At 37.2% G+C, this 13,280-nt stretch overlaps 8 protein-coding genes across 8 annotated transcripts; 6 read left to right on the top strand and 2 right to left on the bottom strand.

Moving 5' to 3' along the window:
- Positions 1–9: 9 nt before the first annotated feature.
- Positions 10–1,411, bottom strand: C9374_013231 (uncharacterized protein; the record flags this gene model as incomplete). The annotated part of the gene is made up of 2 exons (XM_044689085.1): positions 10–1,181; positions 1,399–1,411. 2 exons carry the CDS (start codon positions 1,409–1,411, stop codon positions 10–12), a joined length of 1,185 nt encoding a protein of 394 aa, XP_044553640.1.
- Positions 1,412–1,710: 299 nt separating this feature from the next.
- C9374_013230 (uncharacterized protein) lies at positions 1,711–3,171 on the top strand (the record flags this gene model as incomplete). The annotated part of the gene is made up of 1 exon (XM_044689084.1): positions 1,711–3,171. One exon carries the CDS (start codon positions 1,711–1,713, stop codon positions 3,169–3,171), a length of 1,461 nt encoding a protein of 486 aa, XP_044553639.1.
- A 306-nt stretch (positions 3,172–3,477) lies between these two features.
- Positions 3,478–4,185, top strand: C9374_013229 (uncharacterized protein; the record flags this gene model as incomplete). Its single annotated transcript, XM_044689083.1, has 1 exon — positions 3,478–4,185. The coding sequence occupies one exon, from the start codon at positions 3,478–3,480 to the stop codon at positions 4,183–4,185; it is 708 nt and encodes a 235-aa protein (XP_044553638.1).
- Positions 4,186–4,348: 163 nt separating this feature from the next.
- Positions 4,349–7,089, top strand: C9374_013228 (uncharacterized protein; the record flags this gene model as incomplete). Its single annotated transcript, XM_044689082.1, has 2 exons — positions 4,349–5,169; positions 5,262–7,089. The coding sequence occupies 2 exons, from the start codon at positions 4,349–4,351 to the stop codon at positions 7,087–7,089; spliced, it is 2,649 nt and encodes an 882-aa protein (XP_044553637.1).
- A 265-nt stretch (positions 7,090–7,354) lies between these two features.
- C9374_013227 (uncharacterized protein) lies at positions 7,355–9,694 on the top strand (the record flags this gene model as incomplete). Its single annotated transcript, XM_044689080.1, has 1 exon — positions 7,355–9,694. One exon carries the CDS (start codon positions 7,355–7,357, stop codon positions 9,692–9,694), a length of 2,340 nt encoding a protein of 779 aa, XP_044553636.1.
- A 249-nt stretch (positions 9,695–9,943) lies between these two features.
- Positions 9,944–11,548, top strand: C9374_013226 (uncharacterized protein; the record flags this gene model as incomplete). The annotated part of the gene is made up of 3 exons (XM_044689079.1): positions 9,944–10,294; positions 10,350–10,433; positions 10,490–11,548. The coding sequence occupies 3 exons, from the start codon at positions 9,944–9,946 to the stop codon at positions 11,546–11,548; spliced, it is 1,494 nt and encodes a 497-aa protein (XP_044553635.1).
- Positions 11,549–11,615: 67 nt separating this feature from the next.
- C9374_013225 (uncharacterized protein) lies at positions 11,616–12,533 on the bottom strand (the record flags this gene model as incomplete). The annotated part of the gene is made up of 3 exons (XM_044689078.1): positions 11,616–11,880; positions 11,952–12,152; positions 12,283–12,533. The coding sequence occupies 3 exons, from the start codon at positions 12,531–12,533 to the stop codon at positions 11,616–11,618; spliced, it is 717 nt and encodes a 238-aa protein (XP_044553634.1).
- A 289-nt stretch (positions 12,534–12,822) lies between these two features.
- On the top strand, positions 12,823–13,280 carry C9374_013224 (uncharacterized protein; the record flags this gene model as incomplete). Its single annotated transcript, XM_044689077.1, has 1 exon — positions 12,823–13,280. A coding segment is annotated over one exon (458 nt), but the record flags the coding sequence as incomplete, so codon positions are not given.

Genomic DNA, 13,280 nt, shown 5'->3' with positions numbered 1-13,280 from the left:
CATCATGATTTACTTTTCTTCGTCCTTAGCAACTCTTGCAGTTCCTCTTCCTGGCCTCTTTGGTTTGCTGAATTTTGTGGCTGATTCTTGCTTTGGAGGATGGAGATACTTTACAAGGAAATCATGAGTTAGATCTGAAACATCAGAAATTTCCAAACTTGCTTCAACCTTGACAGCATCTGAAGCAGTAACAGTTGAAAGAACGTGTGACTTGCTAGCACTTGCCAACATTCTTTGTTTGACCTTTGATTTGGTTGGGCATGAATAAATGAAAACTGTCTTCTTGTTTGAATCTGCCTCCTCATGCTCATATTCAAAATGGAAAAAGATATAACGAGGCTCATTGTCAGCAATCATTTGTTTCAATTCGTCCACACTAATTGGGCTTGAATCTTTGTGTTCTTGACACAACAAAATTTTCTCATTTTCAATATCAACCTTCAAAACAACCATCATGGAAGAACCTCGCACAAAATTATCAATAGCTTTTTGTGCAGATGGCTCGAATGGAAATTCAACACCTCGGGGTGCAGTAGATGATGTTGTTGGAGAACTAGAAGTCACAGTTGATGCTGCCTGCTTTTCAACTTGATCAAAAGCCTCCTTTTCTTCCATAATCTTTTGTCTCTCTTGTTCAGTATATAACTCAATATCATGAATATGACGTTGTGACTTGTGAACAAAATTGAAATTCTTGTACTTTAAGTCTTCCAATGATACTGTATGATAATCACCAGCCCACAATCCAACACCATACACCGAGTTTGAGAAACCAATTTGAGTCTTCAAGCCGGCCATGGATGATGAGTATAACATCTTCTCTCTCACTTTGGCACGTTCTGGAACGTACCAAATCAACAACCATTCATAGGCGGTCGATGAGTTGCCTTCAACAGTTGAATCCAAACGGAAGAAGAAATAACAAGGTAAGAGTCCACCTTCACGAGCACAACTCTCGGACATGGCGTTATAATCATCCTCAATGGAAGAAGAGAGAGGATGAGTCTCAACAAGATCCATCACGGGTGGTTCTTGGTCTAATAGAATTCTTACTTTGAGCCATCTGAGTTGGTCGGCTTGGGAGAAAGGCTGAATGGGTGTAGTGTTGGAACTTAGGAGAGAATCAGAAGCTGATTTTGCTCGGAGGAAGGCGTTTAAGGCTTGTTGGGTAAGTTCAATTCCTATAGAGGTTGTTGTTGATGATGATGATGATTTTATGTAAAGGTGAAGATTGCCAATGATGAAATTGAATAGAAGTTATATAAAAATATTACAGCCAATGATGATTCAATGTTGGAAAGATCAATATATTCAAAGTGTCCAGCATACATTGGATCATCATGAAAAGATGATCATCACTCCAATCATGAAATGGACACAACAAATTCACACACCTACCTGTCTTGGCCATTTTTTGATTGTTGATTTTCAAAAAATCTTCAACCATCATCATGACGATGACAGGTAATAGGCGACACTCAAAAGCAGCGTTTTCAACCAATCCTTTACGAGCAGATTGGGATCAATTTCTAAGGTTCAACATACGTGTCTTCCAATTATTTTGATGGATAATATGTGTTTAGTTAACTTGCCTCAGCTCAACAGCACGTATTAAAATCGTGCAGAATCATCTCAACTTTTTGAAAATCTTCATTTCTAAGCAAATTATTCATCGTTTCAACAATTTTTTTCGTTTCAATTTTTAAAAAAATGCCAAAAAACAAAGCGTCATCACAATCGAAAAAACAGCAAGCCAAGAAAGCATCGTCGGAATCAGACTCTTCGGATTCATCTTCCGATGAAGATTTATTTCATCACAAGGCCGCCAAGTCATATAAACAGTCAACATGGAAATTGTCGAATACTCCGCCATCACAACCAGAACCAAACAAGAAGAAGAATCTGTTAGAAATGACCAAAACTACATCTCCGAATTCAAAAACTGAAACCAAAGAGGAGGGAGCAAAACCGAGTAATAATGACGATTTGTTATTGGAGTTGCAAGTGGACATGTATAAAAACGAACTTCACAAAAAGAACGCGAAAAGAAATACAGTAACCGACGAGGAATCAAAAAAAAAACGAAAACCAACGGACGAGGAGTTAAAGAAAATTATTTTAGAACAAAAAAAGCAAAGACGAGAGCAAAAGCGGACGAAACATACACATAGTTCTTCGATTCCTCCTGAGGATATTATTTCAATCGACGACGATCTTACGCCTACGACAGTAGAAAATGCAACGAGCACTTATAGCACTATTCCTACTTCATCAACCAATGAATTATATGGGAATACTGGTAGTGCATTTTCATCAAGTTCGAGCATGTTTGTTAGATCACCTGCTTTTTCGAACCCCTTTCGAGCAATTAGTCCCTTTCCATCATATAGCCCAGGAGATTTCTTTTATGAACGCTCTAAAAACGATCTACAGAGAAAATTCGATACATTATTGCAAAGCAGTAGCGAGTCAGTATTTGACAAATTAGAAACAATCGATAAATCTGCAACAGAACTTTCAGAAAAAGAAAAACAACGGCTCGAAGAGTCTCTCAAAAAACAATTAGAAGAATTGAAACCTGAACTTAAGCTTGACAATTCAACACTGATCGATCAAGAAGAGGATACAGAGAATAAGGGAGAAAAGATTACCATTAGAGTGAGATGGAATGAGAAAATCGTTCCCATCAACATGACAGAAAAAGACAAATTCCAAAAGCTGAAAAAAACAGTGGCAAAACAATTCGATGCTCATCCTGATCAAGTGACTTTAATATTTGATGGAATGCCTTTGAATTTAAAGTCAACACCAGAGGATCATGGCATGGAAACAGATGACATTATTGATTGCAAAATTGACAAATCCAAGCCAATTTCGACAATTATTACGCCTTCATCCTCAAAAAAGCCCTCTTCGGCAATTGAGGTCATTGATGACGCATCACCCAAAATTACCATTAATGTTAGGGCAAAAGACAAGACATTCCCAGTTAAAATTAGCACGACAGACAAGTTTTCAAAGGTGGCAAAATACATTGCAAAACAACTGAATGTAGATGTCTCAAAAGTCAAGTTAATGTTCGATGGAATGGCTCTCAATGTAAATGAAACACCCGCAGACCAAGACATGGAAGATGACGACATTATTGATTGTCAAGTGAAAGCAAAATGAAACTTGAATCCTATATTCCCACACCGCCATGTTGTAATTCATACACAAATCCTAAGCAAAACATCCCAAAGAGTAAAGTATTCTTTTTTTGTCAGATGGTTATTCATATGGTTTGGGTGTGAATGTTAAATTAATCCAGCTCATCATTTGCACCGTTGAAAAATTTTTTACCGTTGCGGTGCAATGTTCACTTGCTTCCTTCTGTCCCTGAAAAAGATGTGCATTTCAAATAAAAATTCGAAAAACTCATGAAGTGCAACAACCAAGAAGAAATTTATCAACTACATACACCTATTGAACCAAACAATGACCATCTCGTACGCATTAATTGCAGAGTGTGAAAGCCATCCATCTAAAAGTTCTTCTCCCTCCATTCAAGTGGTTTCTGAAACTTCTCGTCAACGCACACTTCGATCCATCATTGAACAAAAGATTATTCCTAAACTCGCAACTGACTCTTCAGAATTGAATTTGGGATCATCTTCCCGAAATAATCGACTGGTTCTCACCCATGAAATGTTTACGTTTTATATTAAACGTGAGTCACGAAACCAAAAGGATACGTATTATGTCGTGATTTCCACCCATGATGAACAAGACGCTGCTCTGAGCACTCGTCATCGTGTCTGTTGGAGTATGATTGAGGCCATGTCTCGTGAGTATCATGAATCTATGGAAAACAAATCCTTTAAACCTTCAATGGATTTGCAAGCCTTAATGAAATATCATAACAATCCAGAGAATGATAAAATTTTGAAATTACATCTTGCCATTGAAGAAGTCAAGAATACCATGATGATTAATGTCGATACAATTCTGGATAATCATAAAAAGATGCATGAATTGATTGTTGAAACGGATTCATTGAGGGAGCAAGGAGAATTGTGGAGAAATGGAGGAAGAAAATTGAAATGGTCCATGACCAAGAGATGGTTGATCATTGGAGGTATTGCTGTTGGAACTGTTGTTATTGGAATTGGGCTAATTGCTTTAATTTTAGCTCTTGCTTTGTAAATAAACATTAGATTAGCTGTTTCGAGCAAGGACCTATTCTTTGAAAGTTGATTATCATCTTATCTGTCACAATTGCTCAATTGCTGGATAGTAATGTGATACAGTGTTGAAGAAAGAGCTGTCATTTTGAAACTTGTCCTCTAATTCGAAATTTCTTCAAAAAATGTCCAATTCCAACAACACGAACGATTTTCCAACCTCTCCCGAAATGGAGTCATTGATGAAGACTGTTACCATCAAGACACCAATTGCATCATCAGGAACCAGCGAGCCTTTCACTCTCGGAGGACCTACCCTCCTTCAAGCCAATTCATCCTCTTCTAGTATACTCACATTGAAAAGGCTTGTGTTGCAACAAGAACAGGAATTTCATGTGTTGCCTCCGATCATGATGCCTAATAATGATTACTCAACTCTGACGGAATCATCACTTCAACAACTCGTGTCGAGTTTTAGTGGTGCCAGTTCAAGTAGTAATAACAATAATAACATTTTGGATTTGTACAAAATTAAAAGCAAAATCGGAGAAGGATCGTTTGGTAGTGTGTTTAAAGTGAAAATTAAATCGACCAAGGAAGTTTTGGCTCTCAAAAGAATTTCAATGAATAATGGAGAAGGGAGTGGAGATAGTCTTGATCTTGGACAGAGCACAGGCATGTCATCATCGTTTCTGTCATCCTCGAAAACTGCCATGGTCGGAAAGCGAGTGACAGAAAATTTGAACGAATTCTTTGCACTGAAGGAGCTGGATCATCCGTGCATTGTGAAAGTGAGAGAAGCATTCTTGACGTTTGACGATGAACAGTCGTTACAACAAGGATCAATTAAGAGTGTGGCATATTCGATGAAATTTTATGAAAATGGAAGTTTAGCTGATTATATTTACAAGAAGAAGGGAAATATATCATACAAGACAGTGAAATCAGTCATGATTCAATTATGTTTAGTATTGCAATATCTTCATTCTAGAAATTTATTGCATAGGTAAGAGTCTATTGTGAACAATTTTTCAACATTGAATATTTTTATGTGAAATTTATACATTATTGATACGCCACTTTCTCATTCGCCAATAGAGATATCAAACCACAAAATATTTTCATTGGCACTTTAATCGCTTTGAAAAATTCATTCATTCCACACAACCACATTGATCCAGCACTCAGCTCTGTAATTGTTATTTTGGGAGATTTTGGAACGGTAAGGAAATTCAACGAAGGATCTCTGATCAGCACCATGGTGGGTTCCCAGTTTTACATGTCACCTGAGGTCATGTATGGAGAAGCCTACCAATTGGATGCAGATATTTGGTCTATGGGTGTCAGTATCTATCAGTTGGCAACTGGAGTACCCAAACCTATTGCAATGATGGCTTACAGAAACGAACATTCCACAATTAAGAGCTCTCTTGAGACTGCACTCATTAGTAACACGATGACTGAAAATGAAAAAGTTGAATGCATGGAGTTGATTGATCTCATCATGCAAATGTTTGACTTGGATCCAAAAAAGAGGCTCTCTATTGAAGATTTACTATCATCCAAACCTCTCAAGCCATATGTTAACGAAGTACTTCTCATTCTCTCACAGTATAATTTACAAATCATGCAAGAAGGAAACGAAAAGCTGCTGAAGTTGGTTGATGATTTACGGTTTAACATTGTCTCAAATCAAGGAATGAGAACTACCATGCGAAAAACAGACTCCAGCTCATCATTTTCTCCATCATCTTCACAGCAAAATTTATCATCAACAGCTACCAGTGGTCGATTATTACTGGTCTCGAGTTGGTGGAGTTCCAATTTGAGAATTTTTTCAATTGATGAAAAGAAAACCGGGCCTTTCGATATTGTCTCTAACATGCCGTATTTGTTAGATCTAAAATCGGATTTAACTTGTGAACAAATATTGCCTCTATCTCGAGATGAAATTATTCTAGGTCTCAATTCAGGAGAAATAGTCAAGTTGAGAAGAGATGGTGGCCATTCTTTCAAGGAGCTACTTCGTGCCATTGCCCACAAGGATCGAGTGAAATGTTTGAAATTGTTTCCCAATGTCTTTAATAGTGTTCTGAATTTGGACGATTTATTTGCTTCAGGAAGCTATAACAAATCTGTAAAAGTGTGGAAAAGATCATCGTTTGAATGTGTAAAACAATTTGAGCATGAGAGTGGAAATGTCTACGCATTAGCTACAACCTATAATTTAAGAAATAATCAACAGCCAAGTTTAATTTCCGTCGGATCTGACACAAGTATTTATGAATGGGATTTGGAAAAGTGTGTGAACGTGAGGGATAAAGCTCACAGTGATGACATTTACGCCTGTGAATTTTTAAACCTGTCACAACCACTCCTTTTAACTGGATCTTTTAAGGAATTGAAAGGATGGGATCATCGACAACACAAGCCCTCAATATTTTTATCTCAAGCACACTCGAATTATATTAACAAAATTATTACATTGGAACCAAAAAGTAATTCTTCATGCCTCTATAGAGATGGAAACCATTTTCTTACATGTTCCAATGATGGTATGATTAAATTATGGGATGTGAGAAAATTACAAGATGGCACCTCAACAACTTCAAAAGGTGCAGAGAATGCCATTCAAACTTTTAAAGTCAATTTGGATGGCATTAAGACACTTCATGTAATCTCTTCTGAGAGAGATCTTGGAGGTGTTAGTACGACCTTATCAACAACAACAACAACTAGTGCAATTCAACCGTCGCAGTCAGGATCTATTACCACGACTAGTGTAGAAGAAAATGTTATTGCGTATGGAACCAAACGTGGAAAGCTTGGGTTCATTGATTTGAATAATTTCACCATGATCAAAAGCTTTAATGCCATTCGAGGAGTGGTTGGACTTGTCGACGTTTCTGGAATTCAAATTTTGTAATTGTTTTTTTGCTTATTTGAGCTCAACAGTAGTGTAATTATATGAATGATCCATTTAAGGTAAATTTCCAACTATTTACTATTTTCCTCATTGACTTGTGAATTCTGTGGGGATGATGATGCCTTTCTCTAATACTGGATATTCTACATACATAATTCCGATATACTACTGAAAAGAACATCATCATTGTCAACAACCAACAAGGAATTGAATCGACAACCTTCCAATATTACACTCTTCACAACACAGAACAACAAATTTCATCATGTACAAACCCTCTACAACACCTGCCTCTTCATCCTCTTCAACTTTGGATTCATCCATTCATCAAGCTGATATTGAAGACTATGCTCTGATTGGTAATTGCCACACCGCAGCTCTCGTAGGTATTCACGGCTCGATTGATTATTGTTGTTTTCCTCAATTCGATTCTCCTCCTCTCTTCTCCAAACTCATTTCAGCTTCCACGCCTGAAACGTGTGGTTTCTTTTCGATTCATCCTCTTCGAATTGAAGATACGACCAACAAGCAACATTACTTTCCCGACTCGAATGTATTGGTCACGAAATTCTTGTTGAGTGAGGGAGTTGGGCAAGTGGTGGATTTTATGCCACTGGCGAGAGCCAAACATTCTTCTGGAAGTGAAGGTGGCAAGCCAAGGGGCGGCACTCCAACAACAACTTTACACACGACCAAGCCAGTCACAAATGTTGTGAGTTCGACTGAGGATTTACCTTGTGCTGATGAATGTTGTCCTATTACCAAGCTCTTCCGAGGAGAACAAGTGAATTTGATGCGAGGAAAAGTTTCGTCATCAGCGACCATGCGAGAGGATCTCCACCATGATGATGATGATGCATTATTCAATCAAATGATTTCAGACTCTATTATTCGAAGACTTGAAATTGTTCATGGTCATATTGATTTCCGTGTTGAGTGCACTCCAGTGTTCAATTATGGAAGAGAAAAGCACACGGTACAGATCTCTCAAGATCGGAAATGTGTCGTGTTCACAGCTGAAGAAAGTGGCCACAAATTAGTATTACAATGTAATCGTGCTTGTTTTGAAAAGACAACAGAGAATGGACATGGAATTGTTGGTAGTTTGGAATTGAGTGAATTGGATGTTGAGAAGAGTTGTGTCTTTTTATTGAGCTATATAGAAAAGGATCAACAAGAAGAAATATCTACCACTGGTGAAGGGGATTCGATGGTTGACACGAAAGGCGACAAGTATTGTAAAATCCTTCCAGGACTTGTCAACAAAACCAATCAACTCGCTGTGGAGACGATCACTTTTTGGCAAAATTATATCAAGAAGAGTGAATACCAGGGAATATTCAGAGAGCAAGTGAATCGATCACTTCTTGCATTGAAATTATTAATGTATGAAAAGACAGGTGCCATTATATCTTCACCTTCAACTTCATTGCCAAAAGTGATTGGTGGAGAACGAAATTATGATTACAGATACTTTTGGATGAGAGATGCTACCTTTGCCATTAATGCCTTTCTACAGACTGCCATGATTGATGATGCTGCTAAAATTATTGGTTTCATTGAGAGAGTGATTAATTGGGAAAATGAGCAAAATATGAAGAGAGACAACACGGAAGATGTACCTTCCATCGTTGCTGAAGAAGCTCAAGTTTCTGATATTGACATTGTCACCACAGGAAATTCTAAAGTTTCTGCAATGAGAGCACCCATTCACAATATTTACACTATTGAGGGAAAACCGTTGGATCATGTAGAAGAAATTTCAACCTTTTCAGGTTTTCGTAATAGTCGTCCCGTTCGAGTTGGAAATATGGCTACTCAAAACATTGAGTTGGATATTTATGGGGAACTAATGGATGCCATACTCTTGTACGATGCCAAACGCCCCATCTCGTATGATTTATGGCTCAAATTGAGAAAGATGGTTGAGTTTGTCATTGTCAATTGGAAAAATCCAGATCATTCCATTTGGGAAAAGACAAGCGCCCATGCTCACTATGTCTATTCCAAAGTCATGGCTTGGTGTTGTTTGGATAGAGCCATCCGACTCGCTGAAAGAAGGAGTTTTCCAGCTCCCATTCAACATTGGCTCTTAACTCGAAACGAAATTTATGAAGACATTATGAAAAAGGGCTACAATGAGAAATTGGGATCGTTTGTTCAGTCGTATGGATCGAATGCTCTTGATGTCTCTCTCTTAATTATGCCTCTTGTGAATTTCTTATCCATTAGCGATCCACGAATGATCAATACGATTGCAACCATTGATCGTAAACCTAAAGAAGGAGGTCTTGTGAGTTCTTCACTCGTGTATCGTAACAAAGATATTCATCACCAGGACAAGACGACACGTTTCACTGAAGGAACCTATAACATGTTTTCATTTTGGTTGTTGAGAGTATTGACACTTATGGGAGATCGTGACAAGAAGAAATTGAGACAAGCTCAACTCATGTTTGAAAAGATTTCAACCTTTAGTAATCATGTCGATTTGTTCAGTGAAATTACCTCCTTTACAGGAAACATGTTAGGAAATTTCATTCATTGCAATACTCATGCCTCGTTGATTGTAGCTGCTGTGGAATTATCCAAGAGAATTAAATAAATGTCGTGCTGACAGCACTTTTAGGCTGAACTTTTGTTATCCAGTAAGGGTTTGAATTATCTAGCCTCGAGTGAATGAATATCGAACTTGTACATGGTGTACAAATTTGTTAAAGGTATTTTAGTGGTTCCACTTTAAGGTTCGAACAATCTTAGCAGCAAACGTTGTATCATTTGTGCTTTTTGAAAAAAAAATTCATTATTCCTTTAGGAGGCCTTGAGTTTCTTCCTCAATTTTCAATCAACGAAAATGGAAAATACAACATCGGGATCTTCCTCACCTTCATTATCTGCCTCTGGTAATAACTATGAAAACATCAAATCAAAGGCTTCTCCGTGGCTGGAGAAACGTCGTTCCATGTCCTTGCTCCATCGGAATATGAGTCTAGACGCGAATTCTCCCAATCAGCCAGTCTCTCCAATTCCTGGTAATTTTCCTTCAAGTAAGGGTTTGCTGAATATTGCTCTCGACAACAACTCGCCCCAGGGTCATCCTTCTCATTCGCTTCCTTCTTCAAGATACCCTTCTCCACCAACAAGTCCTACTTTCCGAAGAGTTTCTGCAGTCTCAAAATCATTGTTCGAAGGCCTACCAGGGTTTGTAAGTATCTGTCATTTTGAATTGTAGGATTTAGAACGCATATATGCTTTTGAAGAAACGATCATCACAAGAACAATTCGAATATATTCCTCCTAAAGAAGATAAACAAAACTCTGTAAAAAAGAACAAACCTCTAATCGTAAGTAATTTTGAATATTTATGATTTTAAAATGATATAATTTCTGTCTCGTTCAGAAAGAGATTGAGGAAAAGTCACTAAACGCTTCGAAATCATACAAATTCTTTGAGGAAGTAATTTTAAACCCTAAATTATCTGGAAATCGCTTTAAAAGAAAGTCTGCTGTCTATCAATTGAATTTATTGTCATCAGAATCAGACACTGCAGAAATCACAAGTCATAGCATGGATGAATCACCAGCAGACAAATTTCAAAGACTAAAACATGAAGTGGATACGTTTGTTTCCGAAATGGAAAACCTCTCATTGTCCCAAAAGAAACTGCTTTCAGAAAGTACTTCGTTTTACAGAACTATGTTTGAGAAGTCTCAAGAACTACAAAAACAGTTAGGTGCGCTCACAGAGAACAAACACATTTTACCAGGACTATTGTCTCAGAACGAGTTGGAAGCAAATTCATTACAGGTCCTTTCCTCTTTGGATCATGCACAACAGGCGATGGGAATTATGTTTGAGCAGCAAGTAAATCAAGCTACAATTGACGATGGAACCTTTGCATTATCTAAATCCAGTGTTGAGGACGAGGAAACATACAAAATTTTGAGGCTTGAAAAACGGTTGGCCTTACTTGAAAAACTTGTTGGAAATGGAGAAGAATCCTTTCCAGGTGAGACTTCCAGCATTGAGAGCGTGTTGTCATCCCTAGAAAAGAAGCTTAACATGCTTGATCCATTTTTGTTGCAATCGCTAGAATCAAGAGTGAAATTTATTTCAAAAGAACTGGATACCATTTCAACTTCTGAAAATCATTCAAGTTTCAACTCTGAAAAAGTGGATAGTTTATTTCAAAAAGTAAGCAAATGGGATGAGCTAGCAAAGCAGGTTCCAATGATTGTATCTCGTTTACAAACTCTAAAAATTGTACATGATGAAGCAATTTACTTTGCAGGTACGGTTACAAAGCTGAAAGAACAACAAGAGGAGCTAATGGATCTTTTACATGGAAATGAGGACGTTTTGGCAAATTTCAACCAAAATTTTGCTGAAAATCTCACAATCATTAATAATAACATGAAATCTCTTCAAGAGAGAATTAAAAATTTGGAAAAGAAATAGAATCCTACTTCTAAACGATTAGCATAAAAACACTCAAAGGTTTGATGACACGAAGGTCTCGGAAATGTTAAATAGTTAAGGCAAGAATAATGAATGCCATAATAAGTGTGACACTGCTGTTCATCAGTGTCACTAATGAAGCTCCCGTGGATGTTGTACAGTACGGATTTGGACTAGCGTTATAGTCGATCACATCGCCACTTTGTCCAAGCAGTCCAGCTGAATTTTTAGCACAGAAATATTTGAACTTTAAATCTAGATCAGGATTCAAAAAGAATACGCCTTGATAAAACCAGTTGAACGGATTGTAGCCTCTATCTCTATTCCAACAGCTAAAATTTGTTATAATCATTGACATGTTGTTAATGATTCGTTACAACCACTCCAAGTATCAATCACTTACTTTTCAGTATATGTCAAACAATCGGAATAACACACAGGCAAAACAGTCTTGTTCGTTGGATAGCACGAAGCAAATACTCTCATGCAAGCAAATGATTTCCATGATGAGATACAACTTGCATCATCGGGAAGAAATTTAGAATTTTTGAGAAAGTTATTTTGTAGTGCAAGGTCATCCGATGTATAGTTTCGGGTAATGCAACTAAATGTCTCATAGGCAATAGATTGGAATTTTCGTCAATGATTTTCATTAATGATGATGACAAGGTCAATGTATATTGTTGTTGTTGAGAGTGAGAAACATATGTCCAAACAATATATTTAATACCTACACATATTGAGATTTTGGTAAATAATTTTGACACATGGTGAGTCCCGATTTGATGGCACTATTTGCTAGCACGTCAGACACGGCCATACACGAACCCGAACAAGTACTTGTAGAAACTTGAGCTTGTGTTGATGTTGATAGAAAAATAATGAGAAATGTTGTGAATAGAGTACTGAACATCAATGTGTGATGTGAAAGAGGATGTTGTGAACGTGTTGTTGATGAAAAGAAGAATCGTTTCTTTGGCAACATTTTTTTACTTGTTTATGTTGACAAGTGTCATCCATAACTAAACATTTTGCAACATAAAAAAATGTCATTGAAACGAAGGAATTGTGATGATGTTTCGAACAACAACAACTGTTGCGAGGAGGAGGCCTACAAGAAAACCAAGCACGACACCTTTGCTCCATCATCATTCACAACTTGTTCCATCAGAGTCATTGTATGTGTAAACTCTTCAAACAACCCTACTCAGGATTGTATTCATGTCCGAAGGAATGAATTTGTTGTGTTCCAAAATCAAATTCCGTTTAAAAAAATGACCTCATCGTCATCACACAACGATCATGACACAGAAAATTCTCTTCTCAAGAATAACAACAGTAATAGCACGGAACAAGAAAGTATGGATCTTGTATCTCATCGGAATCATCAAGAAATTCAATCTTCAAGATGCTTTAGTCTAATGGAAGAAATTCCTTCCGAAATATGGCTTGATCATATTTTTACATTTTTAGAAGGACGAATATTATTGAGCACATGTGTATTGGTTTCAAAACAATGGAGAGAGTACGTGAAACAAACCAAATGTTCATTATTGAATTTATCGACTCGGGCCGATACTTCTTCCAAAAGAAAATTGATATTTTCAAAATTACAGCTAGAGAAGATTGAATCTTTGGATTTATCTTTTAATGGCTTGACGATGACAGGAATTATGCATTGGGCACAATTTGGACAGAAATTTTCAGAATTGACCTCCTTGAATTTAAATTT

This window comes from Naegleria lovaniensis (genome assembly GCF_003324165.1).
Source record: "Naegleria lovaniensis strain ATCC 30569 chromosome Unknown tig006, whole genome shotgun sequence".
Taxonomy (NCBI): Eukaryota; Heterolobosea; class Eutetramitea; order Acrasida; family Naegleriidae; genus Naegleria; species Naegleria lovaniensis.
This window is presented reverse-complemented; position numbering and strand designations above follow the sequence as displayed.